Here is a 13,901-nt window from a genome sequence, read left to right on the forward strand (position 1 = left end):
CAGGTGGCTGCTGCTGGGGACAGTGACCGTGGGGTTCCTCGCCCAGAGCGTCTTGGCGGTAAGTCCTGGCTCCCGCGCTTGGACTTGCGCGCCCAAGAGTGGTTGGGACGTTTGAGTGGCCTTGGAGAAGGCAGTTCGTCCGTGCGCTCCCGAGTGTGTGTGTGTGGGTGTGGGTGTTCGCCAGCCTGCCCGCCAATGTTCTGAGAAAGCTTGCTCTTCCCTCATCATGCTTTCCACCTTTCCTTCCCATGGGTTCCCAGCGTCAATCCTGTGCTTTGCAAGCGTCGGCCCTTTCACCGGAGCTGGGAACTTAAAATGTAGCCTGAGGCACCGTTTTCGTTGCTTTGGGCAAAGCTGCAGCCATAGAGGCCAGTAAAGAATGTCAGTCACTAGGCAGTGAGACGCCAGGCTTAGGGCGAAAAAAGTTTTCCTGGAACTCGGGAGCTTGTGGGGAGGCCGTGTCACGGACTGAGGATTTTTTGTGTTTCTAAATGGGAGTCTCTGGGTAAAGGGGCGGGGCGAGGAGGCGAACAAGACAACCTTAGTATTGTTTGAATTGAACCATTGCGAGGGAACAATGGCAGAAAAACCGCGTTTTCTCCCAAGTCCTGTTCCGGCCCTGGAAGAGCTGCTCCGGGCGCCACACTGGGATCCTGTTCGCCGAGCCTGCCCCTCCACGCCGGCCATGCACAGCCCTGCCGATACCGTGGGTGCAGTTGGCGACTGCACTGCGAGGCTTTGTACATTTTATACGTTTTGTTTAAAGAGTAGGAGCCACTTTGACTGAGCTTTATGTAACCATGGCTAAAATGAAGAGGTTTGGTAGGTGAATTCAGTGCAGGACTCAAATGTTTAGAGAGGAGCTGAAAGCGGAGGGAGCTTTCGACATCCCCGCTGTCCCTCCTCTCCTTACGGTGGCCGATGGAGTAGCCCTGCTCTGTGGCAGCCAGGCCCCAGGTGGTTTCCTCCTGGGAACGACCCCTCCCTCCTCAGCGCGCACTGTGCCAGAGCAGCACACAGGTACAAAGGGGAAACGTGTTCATGATTTCATTTGAATTCTGTTGTTTTTACATCGTTCTGCCCTGATGTAAAACAAACCAAGATTTTAAAGGCAGTGAGTGATGAGGAGCTACTCCCACTTGGGGAAGAACTGCTAACTTTACTTTTCCGCTGCTGTTGGTTCCGGTTCAAAGCCCAGTTTGGGAAGTAAGAGGAGGACTCGGAGACTTTGACCAGAGCACCCCAGGCCAAAGTTTTCTTCCAGTTCAGGTCTGTCTCTTCGTCCCAGCCCCGACTTAAGATCAGAACCTAGATATTTGAACTAGCCCAGTGACCCTGTGAATTCTAATGCACATGTCTGTACTGCATGTAAGACTCGGCTCAGATTTATGAACCAGAAGCAATGCATGCACGCGCACGCACACACACTCAAAGAAGGGGGCGATCCCTAGAAAATACCAAATCGGGCTGTGTGTACTTTGGTTGTACTGACACCCGCATCCTTTTGTCCCCTAAAGCCACTTTTATAATTTCCATATGTTCATGCCTAAGGATGATGGGAGTCCCAGGAATTCTTTTCTGAACTCATCCTAAAATTGGTGGAAAGACCACCAAGCACCTAGGTCTAAAGACCTAGGTATTAGCCTGGGCACAGCGGCTCACACCTGTAATCTTAGCACTTTGGGAGGCCGAGGCCTGCGGATTGCCTGAGCTCAGGAGTTCGAGACCACCCTGGGAGAAACACGGTAAAACCTTGTCTCTACTAAAATACAAAAAATTGGCCGGGCTTGGTTGCACTTGCCTGTAATTCCAGCTACTCAGGAGGCTGAGGCACAAGAATTGCTTGAACCCAGGAGGCCGAGGTTGCAGTAAGCCGAAATAGCACCACTGCACTCCAGTCTGGGTGACGGAGCAAGACTCTGTCTAAAAACAAAACAAAACAAAACAAACAAAAAAACAAAAAAACCTAGTTACTAAACATAGCTCTGCCCTAATCTCTTAAATCCAGAGCCCCAGTTTCTGCACTCTGAAGAACTACAGCTTCTTACAGAGGCCAAGTACCCTAAGGCAGATAGGACACCTCTATGCCTCCCCAAAACCTCATCAATGCTGCAAGCTCACCCTCAGTCTCTTTGACTCTTTGATCTTTGGATGGCACCAAGAACATTGATTGCCCAGCAGAGCTTCTCAAAGTGCAGGCCCCCTAGACCCCCAGACCTAAATCCTGGAAAGGCTTGTTAAGAAGTCAGGTCCCCATCTCAGACCTTCTGGTCAGACATTCCGGGGTGGAGTCCGGGACTCCGCCTCCCCACATGATACCAGAATCTGGGAACCACTGAGCTAGAGTATTGGGTTGAGAGGCAGTTGAGATTACTTGCCAATTCACTTTATTTCCCTGGGCTTTAGATTCTAACTCAACAAATAAAAATAGACATTTTTAATCGTTTTACTAGGGACCTACTAATATGTGTTGTTAAGAGACATGTAGTTTGTTACGTTCAACAAGGGGCTGGTCTTCTACTTACTCACTTCTTGGTAACCACTGGCTTTAATGGCTGTTCCTTGTGAAATAATGTTTCAATTTTCAACTGTATTGATTAAAGATTTTTCTTAATTGTGGCAAGGACTCTTTCCTGGGTAGGTCAGTTCAGGAAAAAGGGCTGCCGCTGGGTCCTTGGAGAGTTTTGTTTCGGAAGCAGCTAGGATGGGTAGTGAAGAGCCTTGGTGATTATTTATTGGGCACTTCCTGTGTGCCAATTTGTCTGTACTAATGCTTCTAATCCTCACAAGAAAGCACACTGATGAGCTAGGTAACTATTATTACCCCCATTTTACAGGTGAGAAAAGCCACAAAGGGTTTGCAGCCCTTGCCCAAGGTTCCTGTCTTTGTAACTGAATGAGACGGATTAGAACCCAGGCCTCTTCCTCCACACTGAGCTTCCCAGGGCCTGAAAGGTGGCCAGGAGGGCACTCCTAAGTTTCCATCTTGGAGTCTCCTGGGGTGAGGGTACTTTCTTCTTGGTTTTGACCTTGGACCAACAGTGGAGCAGGCACTGATTGCTAGGAAGGAGGCTCTCCCCCTCGTCTGCTTCTCCCCCTGTGAGGATCAGGGGCACCAAGTGAAGGAGAGAAGCAAGACCCTTCCCAAAGGGAGGAAAGGAAGCCGAAATCCCACGGGGCAGCCTGGGGCCTAGACTCAGTGTGAACCCAGGTGCTCTGTGTGGGCACCTCAGGACACACTCCCAGCTGTCCAAGGTGCCCTTTCTAAAGGTGCCCTTGTTTGAATGCAGTGCCAAGATGCACAAAATGCCTTCATGTAAGGCAATGTGACACAGGGGTCCTATCCCAGACTTGAGGCAGGTGACAGGGTGCAGTTCTCAGTTTGGTGGGCAGCTGAGGGGCTGCCGCCTAGGGTGGGCACTCACCAAGCCTCTGTGTCCTAGTTCTCCTCTCTCCAAAAATGGAGGTGTTACTCATCCCACCCACCTCATAGATGGGGGTGCTGTGAGGTGTGTGGGTGCATGTGAAGCGCCTTGGAGGGTCTGGCACAGCCTGGGTGCCAGGAGGTATCCCCTGGGCCTGTTGAAGGGACATCTCCTCGGCTACCTATTCTAACCTTCATGGAGGCTTAAAAGCACTTACTGTAGCCGCTCTGAGCATAGTCACCTATCTCCAGAGGCTGGCAGCAGCCTGAGGGATCAAATATGCAGCCAGCTGCGTGGTCACCTGAGGACCTCTGGCCGGGACCTGGGGCCACAAAGACGTGGGTTCACGTAGGTATCAGTGCGGGGCCCCTGCCTGCCGCTTAGTTTCCAGGCTGTCCTCGGGGGAAATTCGCCTGACCTTTCCTGTTGGCTGCCACCGCCTTCCCTGCCCTCCAAGCCAGCAGCTGCGGTGGCAAGTCCTTTCCACAGGCTTTGGTATAGGGAGGAGGGGTGTTCAGTGCCGCACGAGGCCCAGAGCTTTCTGTAAGGATCAGGAAGGACAGTTCTTTCCTACATTTCCTGGAGCTGAAGCACTATTGCTCAAAACATGGGCCTCTGAGAAGAAGGGAAAAGCAGGGGTTCCTCCTCTGCTCGTGAGTAAACAAGCATATCTCAGCTCTCTGGAGGCTGTTAAAGTCTTCCTCCAGGGGTGGCTTGTAGGACTTGGCCACGATAAATAATAGCAGAGATTTGTCAACAGCATCCCAGAATGACAGGTGGGTAGGAAGGGCAAACCGGAAAGCGCAGGAGAGGAAACAGGTTCTGTACAACCAAGCGGCTGTGTTTACAACCAGAGAGAGAGAGAGGTGAAGAGGAAAAGGTTCTAGAATAGAAAAAAAGATTTTGCTAAAATAATAAAAATCAAAGAACTGTGTTTAATTGCGTTTCTAGGGAGAGGGAAAGAAAATGGGTGTGTAGTTTAAATAATAGAGAAACTCAAGGGAAAAACTAAATGCCATGGAGATTTAACTTTTCAACCCTGTGTTGATAATATAATGAAGAGATCACCACCTAGAAAGTGGTTTGGGAATGTCTCATCCTTTTTATTTGAAGAAGAATGTTTGTCTTTGATTAGAGGGTTTTAGAGAAAGCTCTGAAACTGGCCTCGTGCTTTGTGTCTGCTGGTATCTGCTGTGTGATCACTGCTGAAGGTGGGAAGCATTGTCTGCAACCCCCGGCCTTGGCTGATTCGGCCTGTGAATCAGGGACCAGGAACGACACAATAGTCTTGAGAGGCCAAAAAGTCTAATCCAGCCTGTTGCTAACCGGGTTCTGACTTCGGGGCAAGACACTTCACGTGCTTTGGCTCTGGAGCCTGGAAGAGAATGTTGTGTGGTATGGATCTCTCAGGTGATCAACATACCATGAGTAAGTTAGAGAGTCAGCAGTGAGGGCTGGCCTGTGAAAGTGTGCTAAGACCTGTGAGGGTGAGCCGGGGTCTCCGCTGTGATGCTGGGGATGAGAAAGCCCTTCCAGATAAGCTCCAGAATAGAATTTATCCAGCCTGCACCAGGATATCGCTTAGAAATCAATATGCCACATGTGACTTTTATCTTCATGGTGTTGAGAAGCTTTTGGAATCCAGTAAATACGTGACACTTCTCAGTTGAGATGAGAAAAAGGGCAGAGTTCCTGGATAGTCCCCTTTTGCTGTTTCCCTTTGGTGGCCACTCCCTTCAGTTAATGAGACCCTCTCAGGACAGGTGACGGCCTAAGTGACTCACTGCTCTTGATTTCATTGGTGGCTCTGGAGGACAGTAATTTTTATTTTGGTTACCATGAAAGAAGAAGGCGGTGTCTAATTTTAGGGAGACTTCATGGGTGTCTCCAGTCCTGTTGATGTGGTCAGAGAGTGAATTTCAAAGGAAGTGCGAGCAGCCCATATCCACCCAGCAGGCTCCTACCTCAGTGCCCCGTATCCACCCAGCAGGCTCCTACCTCAGTGCCTCGTATCCACTCAGCAGGCTCCTACCCCAGTGCCCCGTGTCCACCCAGCAGGCTCCTACCTCGGTGCCTCGTATCCACCCAGCAGGCTCCTACCCCGGTGCTGGGTTCCAGCCCCTCCCCTGTCTCCTGAGCTCCCGGCTGGCTCCTGAGTACCCTGCTTCCCTGTCTTCTGTTTCCTTGGATGAGGCTGCCTTTTGAAGCAACACACTTTTTTGTAAAACCTGCTCCTTTTAAGTGCAGCATGGTATCCTGGGGCGGGTCCTGGGACAGAAAAACTGCACTAGTGGAAAAACTGGTGAGATTCTAGCAGAGTCTGCAGTTCATTGTGATAATGTTAATTTCTTAGTTTTCACAAAAATGTGCCATAGTTTTATACAATGTCAATATGACATCATGATGTCTGGGTGAAGGGTATACAGGGACTCTGTACTATCTCTGCAACTCTTCTGCAAATCTCAACTGCTTCAGAATTTTAAAATGCTCCCAGGAGTCATCAGCCAGTCACATTTGGTGTGCATGAGACAGATGGACAAGTGCATGGAGAAGGCTGAAAAGCAGCCAGTGTCGAATGAGCAGATGTGGGCAGCAAGAGGGAAATGTTGCTCCCATTCTTTTCTCTCATAGAGTAAGTGAACAGGAGTCCCTTCCGCTTAGTGGGAAATACAGCAGAGGTAGACCCGAGCGAAGCCTGAGTAAAGGGATTTTAGTCCCCTGGCCGTGGGTGGAGTCATTTGTGAAGAGGGGAGGTTTCCCTGTGGAGTTTCTGCTGCACCACATGGGAGGCCCGGTGGAGCTGTCATGGGGCCTCTTCTTCGCTGGGGAGGGAAGTGGCCGCTCCGTTGTTTCCTGAGCCCATGATGGAAGGGCAGGCTTGTATCAGAGTGTCGCTGCAAGGACAGAAAACATGACAGTGGAGGAGCCCAGTGCGCCCATATCCGCTCACCCTTAGGAACGCATCAGGCGGTACCCTCGTGCCCTCCTGGGCTGCGCAGAATGGGAACCCCCTTCCCACCTGCCTGGGAAACCCCATGGGCCACAGGGACAGGCAGATGGCAGGTGGCTGGTGGAGGACTTAGGCCGCCTGCACATGTGGGTCACCTGATAGAAAGGGACAGGCCATGGCAGTGGGATTCGGAGTCCCAGCCTCTCAGTGGCCTCAGCTTCTGTGTTAGTTAGGGGCCAAGGGAAAGGGGCCCGGAACGAGGATGGCCAGTGGCTGTTGCCTTGCACAGTTGCTTGTCATCACCCTGCCATTGATAACTGGAAATGAGAAGCATGAGCAGAGCCGCCTCTGCCTGGCCCCTGCCAGTTCTGCTCTGCACACCCTGTCTGCACTCCAGGCCTTAGCCCCAGGGGGATAAGGATGGCCTGTCCCTTTCTATCAGGTGACCCGCAGCAGGTATCACACACCCGCACATGGCTGGAGCCTCTGTCCTTTGCAATTGAGGCCCATTTCAGGGTCTAGCTAAAGTGTCTTCTCCACTGATAGGATTTTAAATTCTTTAGGATCAAGGATTATAAGTCATGATTGCAACTCTATAGACTTGAAACATTTGTCTTCACCCATCATCCACTTTTTTTGTTTGTTTGTTTGTTTTCGTTTTTGTTTTTGAGACGGCGTCTCGCTCTGTCACCCAGGCTGGAGTGCAGTGGCGTGATCTCAGCTCCCTGCAACCTCTGCCTCCTGAGTTCAAGCGATTCTCCTGCCTCAGCCTCCCAAGTAGCTGGGATTACAGGCATGAGCCAACATTCCCAGCTAACTTACGTATTTTTAGTAGAGACAGGGTTTCACCATGTTGGCCAGGCTGGTCTCAAACTCCTGATCTCAGGTGGTCCGCCTACCTCAGCCTCCCAAACTGCTGGGATTATAGGCATGAGCCACCATGCCCTGCCATCATCCACTTTTTCTCCAGAAACATGTCTTCTTTAGCTGACATTGCTGTTCCCACAGTCCAAGTTCAGGGCATCTTGCATTGGCCCTCATGGAATGATTCATGGGTACCTTTATCTGCCCGAGGCCTGAAATACAGTGGGCCCTCAACAGAGCTTGTTACATAAATGATTGCAGTTAGTTGGCAGCAGTGCAAGCAAATCCTTTGGATGAGGAGTACAGTCATGGAACTATTAATAAAAGATGAGATTAAAATATATTTATTCTTACTGTGGGTTTTTTTCCCCAAATTATCTGCTTTCTCCCACTGGATAAAACTAGCTGTATATGATGATAAAGGAATCGTGGATCAGTCTGAAAGATTTGCATTTTTTCCTAGGGATTGTTTCAACCCCACCCATAGAATTCCTGTTTTGTTGCTTTTACCCAGTTCAGTGATCTCTCATGTGGGAATTAGAGAAGAATGTGTGTTTTTGAATTTCATGGACTGATTATCTGGTACCTGGTGGTAAATATTATATAACAATATTTTTCCGCATGTTGAGTGTTTTTGGATCCCTGACTGTGGAGTAATGGGACTGTGAGATCAAGGAAAAGGGCTTCTGTTCATGCACAGGGTCAAACACACGTGCCCTGGACTGCATCAAAAGCCGTGGTTTGTCCACGAGAGAAAGGAGGTGCTGATTAGCAGCCGTGATGCAATCATTGCAAACTGTGTCGGGAAGGAGCATCGCAGCGATGCAGGCACTGGAGCCACTAGCCCGGCCCTCCTTCCCACTCTGTCCTCCCCGCCTTCCAGTGACACTGGTTCCGGATTAGGTGAAAGGAAGGGGTCCCCTGGGAGAGTCTTTGTGGGATCACCAGAACCAAACCTAAGAGAGCATCCCTGAAGATGCTTCCAGCATTCCAGAACCTCTCAGAGCAGCTAAAACACCCTGCGAAGAAACACAGCAAATCCTGTTTGCTGAGCCACTGGTGCTGCAAACTGCTCTAAGCCATGGATGGTTCACAGATGGGTAAGCTGAGGCATGTGCAGGAAGGCACCTGGTAGGTCAATAGGAACAAAGTGGGGAGTGGAACCTAGAACTTGCCGATTCTAAAACCTCTGCTCTTAACCACTGGCTAGGTGAATAAACCCCAGCCACAGAATATATATGCACATCTAAAATACAGAAATTGTTGTATATGTAAAACATAGATATGTATATTATATGTAGAAAATATGTTATCAATCTACATGGAATATACAGAGATAGACGATAGAGATAAAAGAGAGAGAACACACACATACGTATGCACCCTGTACTCTCACACACACACAGACACACAGATGCACACACACATGCATGCACATAGACACACACATGCACCCAGCACACACATACAGACACACACATGCACATATAGACACACTCTTGCACCCCACACACACAGACACACAGATGCACACACACATGCACATAGACACACATGCACATGTAGACATACACACCCCACACACATACAGACACACAGATGCACACACGCACATAGACACACAAATGCACACAGACACACACTTGCACCCCCCACACACATACAGACACACACATGCACATGTAGACACACACTTGCACCACACACACACATACAGACACACACATGCACATGTAGACACACACTTGCACCACACACACATACACAGATGCACACACACATATGCACATACACATAGATGTACACATGCACACAGAGACACACATGCACATACATTCACAGAGACACACACTTGCACCCCCACACACACACAGAAACACATGTACACACGCATACACACACATGCTCATGCATGTACACACACACACACACTTAGCTGGAGGATGCTCTTGGTTTCTTTCTCCATGGGGGCAGCTGAGGCAGAAAAAGACTATACCTGCCTCTGGGGAGCATCAAACAGACCTGTTTCTTTAGGGTCCCTTCTGCAGAGAGGCTGGACAGAGGCATGAGGGTGACTGAGTAGCCTCATGAACTCTGAAAAATAAAGGCTAAGATGACTGCACTCAGGAGAGGCCCTTAAAGGATGACCAAGAAATACGTGAGAATGGCCAAAGGGACAATTTCACCTACAGAACCAAGAGTCCTGCAGACACAACCCCCAACCGGCCCTCTCCAAGTCTGGCTTGAAACTCCGGGCCACTAGGGTAGATGCTGCTGCAGCCGTGTAAAGGGAAAAAGGAGGGGCAAACACAGCTTTATGTTTGGCTGTTGGAAAATTCTGCTAGTCCTAATTTAGAGAAAGACTTACTGAAATCCTCTGGTCAAAAGAGACCTTCCTGAAATTATCTTAGATGTACAGGAAACCCAGTGGGCACTACAGAGAGACAGGGATTCCATTTTCCCTGGACCAATGCCAGCTTCCTTACGCTGGGTCTTCTCTCACCACCCCGTGTTTGTGCTGCTGTTTTCCATGGAAGTCCCCATGGGCCAACAGGAGGATAGTTGTGGTCTGTTAAAAAGAAGTGGAGCCTGTGGACTTGAGCCCAGTGACTGGGAAAAGTCACTTTTCCTTTCTGAGAATGCTCGTCTTCATCTGTAAACGGGAATACTGAAAATTATGTCCCAGGGTCTCATGTATGTGACATTCGTTCATTAAATGAACATGTCTGATGCTACTAGGAATAATTCACTCACGAGTTCTAGAACACCCATCCTCCCACGGACTCGTGTCTGGGTCAGAGCAAGGACAAGCAAGGAACCGTGAAGCCTGATCAGTGTGTGTGTGTGCGCGGGTATGGTGTAGGGTTGTCCAACCATCTGACCCAATTTTACTTTAAATATGTCATCTGGGGTTATTCATGATAAGACAGCAACCTGCAGACGTTCACTATTTGAGAGCCTCTTTATTTGTTCTATATGAGACGTTCAGTATGATTGATTTCATATGCAGTTGTACTCATCAGCAAGCACCTGTAAGAGCCCCCACTCACCCTGCTCACAGGAAACGCCAGGACTCAGGCATGGGCCCCACAGGAATAGGGCCAGCTGCGGTCTTGGGTTCGAAACTGCTGCCTGGCCAGGTGATGTTGGTGCGAGTATTCAACTCTTTACACTGTAGTTACATTTCTAAAACTGGGGTTAACATAGTTCTTTCCTTATGCATGTGCTGGAGCAAGAAGAAATTGGCTGTAGAGAGTTTGGCAATCTTAGCATTTCGGTGCTTGATCAACACTAGTTCATGTCTATCTGGCTTTAGGTTGTTGTTTTTTAGGTCTTCATCCTCAATACCTAAAGAACTTGAAGCCACGGACAGTGAAGTTCAAGTTAACTAGAGTTATTGTTAACTCTAGTTAACAGTATGGAATAATGAAATATTCCATATTACAGTGTGGAATAATGAAATATTCCATATTACAGTGTGGAATAATGAAATATTCCATATTACAGTGTGGAATAATGAAATATTCCATATTACAGTGTGGAATAATGAAATATTCCATATTACAGTGTGGAATAATGAAATATTCCATATCTCATTGATATGGGCCGGTTGGGGGTTGTGTCTGCAGGACTCTTGGTTCTGCAGGTGAAATTGTCCCTTTGGCCATTCTCACGTATTTCTTGGTCATCCTTTAAGGGCCCCTCCTGAGTGCAGTCATCTCAGCCTAGAGTTACCTTAGCCGTGGTACTGGGACAGGAGGAAGCGGGTCAGCAGGACTGGTGTGTGTGGGGGGCCTGTGGGGGGAGGTTTTAGTCTTCACGATTCTGGTGCCTGGAGTGCTGAGACCCTGGTGGCCCTGAGCAGGTGGCCGCTGAGTGAGAACTGGTGGAGATGCGCCTTCCTGATGCCTTGAGACGGTTATTTCCATTTTCCTTAAGTTTAGGAAATGTCACCCAAAGGAAACATTTTAATATTAATTAAATTTCCGTCAAGGTGTAACTAACTTATTTCCAGAACAAATGGAAACACTTATAAACAAAGAACAATTTGTTCAAATAACCATGAGACCCAAGTATAATTTAGCAAAGCAAGAAAACTCAAGAGGCTTTGGTTTGGCAACATGATATAAAAATGCAAAACAGAATCTTAGGAGAGAGTTTCCTTCTTGAGAGAGCAGAAAGATTTCCCTCCATACCACTTCCTAGCAGGGCAACTACTTCTCTAATTAGCATGGAAAGGCCTCCCAGACTAGCCTGTACCCTCCAACAGCCAGGTGAGTCAGGCCAAGGCGTGGGTTCCCTGAGGAAGATTCCCGCAGGAAATTTCAGGGAAGAACCTCACCTCCTTCCCTTTCTTCCTTACTTGGTAATTGTCCTAATTGTAACAAGCATCCGAGTTACAATTCAAGACCAAGTAGGGACCTGAGGTGATCTCCTGTCCTGTCTGAAATCCACCTTCCTTTCCTAGCTGTTCCTGCCAGATTTCAGCGCCCCCTTCCCTTCTCCTCCCAAGACAGTCTTAGCTCAGACAGGATTTCCTTAGTCTTAGTCATCAACTCTTATTGTCCGGCCTCCTCCTTCCTGTTGTAAAACAAGGAATCTTAACAGCAAGTAGGCCAAAATTGTGTATCTTCAGTCATATGTCAATTTCCTGCCGGTAAGTGCAGACATCAGGTTTTGTTGTGGTTACCCACATCAAGGCGCCAGAGGTTGGAAAAGTCAACGCATTTCTAGTTAAGGCACACCGCACAGTGAGTTTTCAGCTGTCTGCCTTGGCTTTTGTGAATGTGTCTCTGTCCACCTGAAGGTTCTGGTTCTCGCATTCTGGGCTCTCCTTTTGCCAGGCGTAGCCGCACAACCCAGGAACAGTCCTAACCCATTACATAAGGTGGCGAGGCGGGGCTGGCGGGTGGCACTGCCAGGTCACCTCCGGGCACTGGGTGACCCAGTCATTGGCCCCCTACGGCGACCCCCTGCCGCGTGGGTGCCACTGGCACCTCCCCTGGGCTCCCAGTGCTGTGATTTCTGGGCGATTTCTCTGCTCTCCAACAAGAGTGATTTGTTATCTGCTTCTCACCTGATTGGAATTTAATGGTCTAGAAACAAATGAGTTATTTCATTCAGGAGGGGGAAGGAAATCAGATTAGTCATGCTGGCGCTTGATTTTTTTTTAATCCAAGAATTCTTTACTTAAGAAGTAAAAGCAATTAAGAATAGTACTGAATCCTGCCTAGAAGTTCCAGAACAGGGAATGGGATGACACCGATAGATATTTCAAATAACTGGAAAGTTTAGTTCCCTCTGAACAAAGTCTAACTCTGAGGCCATCTGCTTCTTTTTATATAAAAACAGAGCAGCATCTCAAAGAAAATAAGTGTATTTAAAAGGAAAGATCATAGATAGATAGAATTCATCCATTTTAAAACTTGCCTTTTTCTCCTTTTTATAGCATCTTTCAAAAACATCTCCTCTTTCAACACTTCTAGCTCATCAGTGAGAGAGAACAAAAGGCTACAACTGTTGATTCAGGCAACATTTTTGCCTTCATGTTGATTTTTCTTCCTCATTGGATTTAATTAACTAGAGTGTCTAAGAATAAACGTAGAAAAAAGGCCTGTTTCATGGGCTTTTCTTAGTCTTTCGCATTTAAAAAAAGTACCTTAGATCTTTATTCTTTCTAAATATTTCATGTGTTTAAAAACTAGGTAACTTTCCTGTAATAAAAAATAAAATCTTGGCACATTATCAACATAGCACCTACCTTACAAACACAGTATTTATAAACTAACCATCTGAAGATAATCTTATTAATGTCACATCAGGTCTCATATATGTGTGTATTTATACAATGTGCATGTGTGTGTATGTGTCTGTGTGTGTATATATATATACACACACACATCGAGAGTGTACATATATATATATATATATATATATATATATACATAATGCAAACCAGTGTCCATTTTTAATACTTTTTTCATTGTTTTAAATTGTGGTAAAATATACGTAATGTAAAATTTACCATTGTGCCCATGTTTAAGTGACAGTTCAGTGGCATTAAGCATATCACATTGTTGTGCAACTGTCACCATTGTCCATCTCCAGAACTTGCTCATCATCCTAAACAGAAATTCCATGTGCATTAAATAACTCTCCATCCCATCCTTCCCCCACCCTCTGTTAATCTATTCTACTTCCTGTCACTTTGAGCGTGACTACTCTAGGGACCTCATAGAAGTGGAATCATGCAGTGTTAGACCTTTTGTGACTGGCTTACTTCATTTAGTATAATGTCCTTGTATTAATCCATGTTCATGCTGCTGATAAAGACATAACCAAGGCTGGGCAATTTACAAAAGAAAGAGGTTTAATCAACTTACATTTCCACGTGGCTGGAGAAGCCTCACAATCATGGCAGAAGGCAAGAAGGAGCAAGTCACGTCTTACATGGATGGCAGCAGGCAAAGAGAGAATGTACCAGCAGGGGAAATGTCAGATGCTTATAAAACTATCAGATCTCAGGAGAACTCACTATCATGAGAACAGTATGGGGGAAACCATCCCCATAATTCAGTTAGCTCCACCTGGCCCCACCCTTGACATGTGGGGATGATTACAATTCAAGGTGAGATTTAGGTGGGGACACAGAGCCAAACCAT

The 13,901-nt window shown here is 47.6% G+C and overlaps 1 protein-coding gene across 2 annotated transcripts in view; it reads left to right on the plus strand.

Annotated features, from left to right (window-relative positions):
• Positions 1 to 13,901, plus strand: part of COL4A2 (collagen type IV alpha 2 chain) — a 206,113-nt gene that overhangs the window by 807 nt on the left and 191,405 nt on the right. For both annotated transcript variants that reach the window (XM_024230971.3, XM_054529224.2), the window contains exon 3: positions 4 to 58. In XM_024230971.3, coding sequence (XP_024086739.1) covers positions 4 to 58 — 55 coding nt within the window. The remainder of the gene's footprint in view (positions 1 to 3; positions 59 to 13,901) is intronic.

This window comes from Pongo abelii, chromosome 14 (genome assembly GCF_028885655.2).
Source record: "Pongo abelii isolate AG06213 chromosome 14, NHGRI_mPonAbe1-v2.0_pri, whole genome shotgun sequence".
Lineage (NCBI taxonomy): Eukaryota > Metazoa > Chordata > Mammalia > Primates > Hominidae > Pongo > Pongo abelii.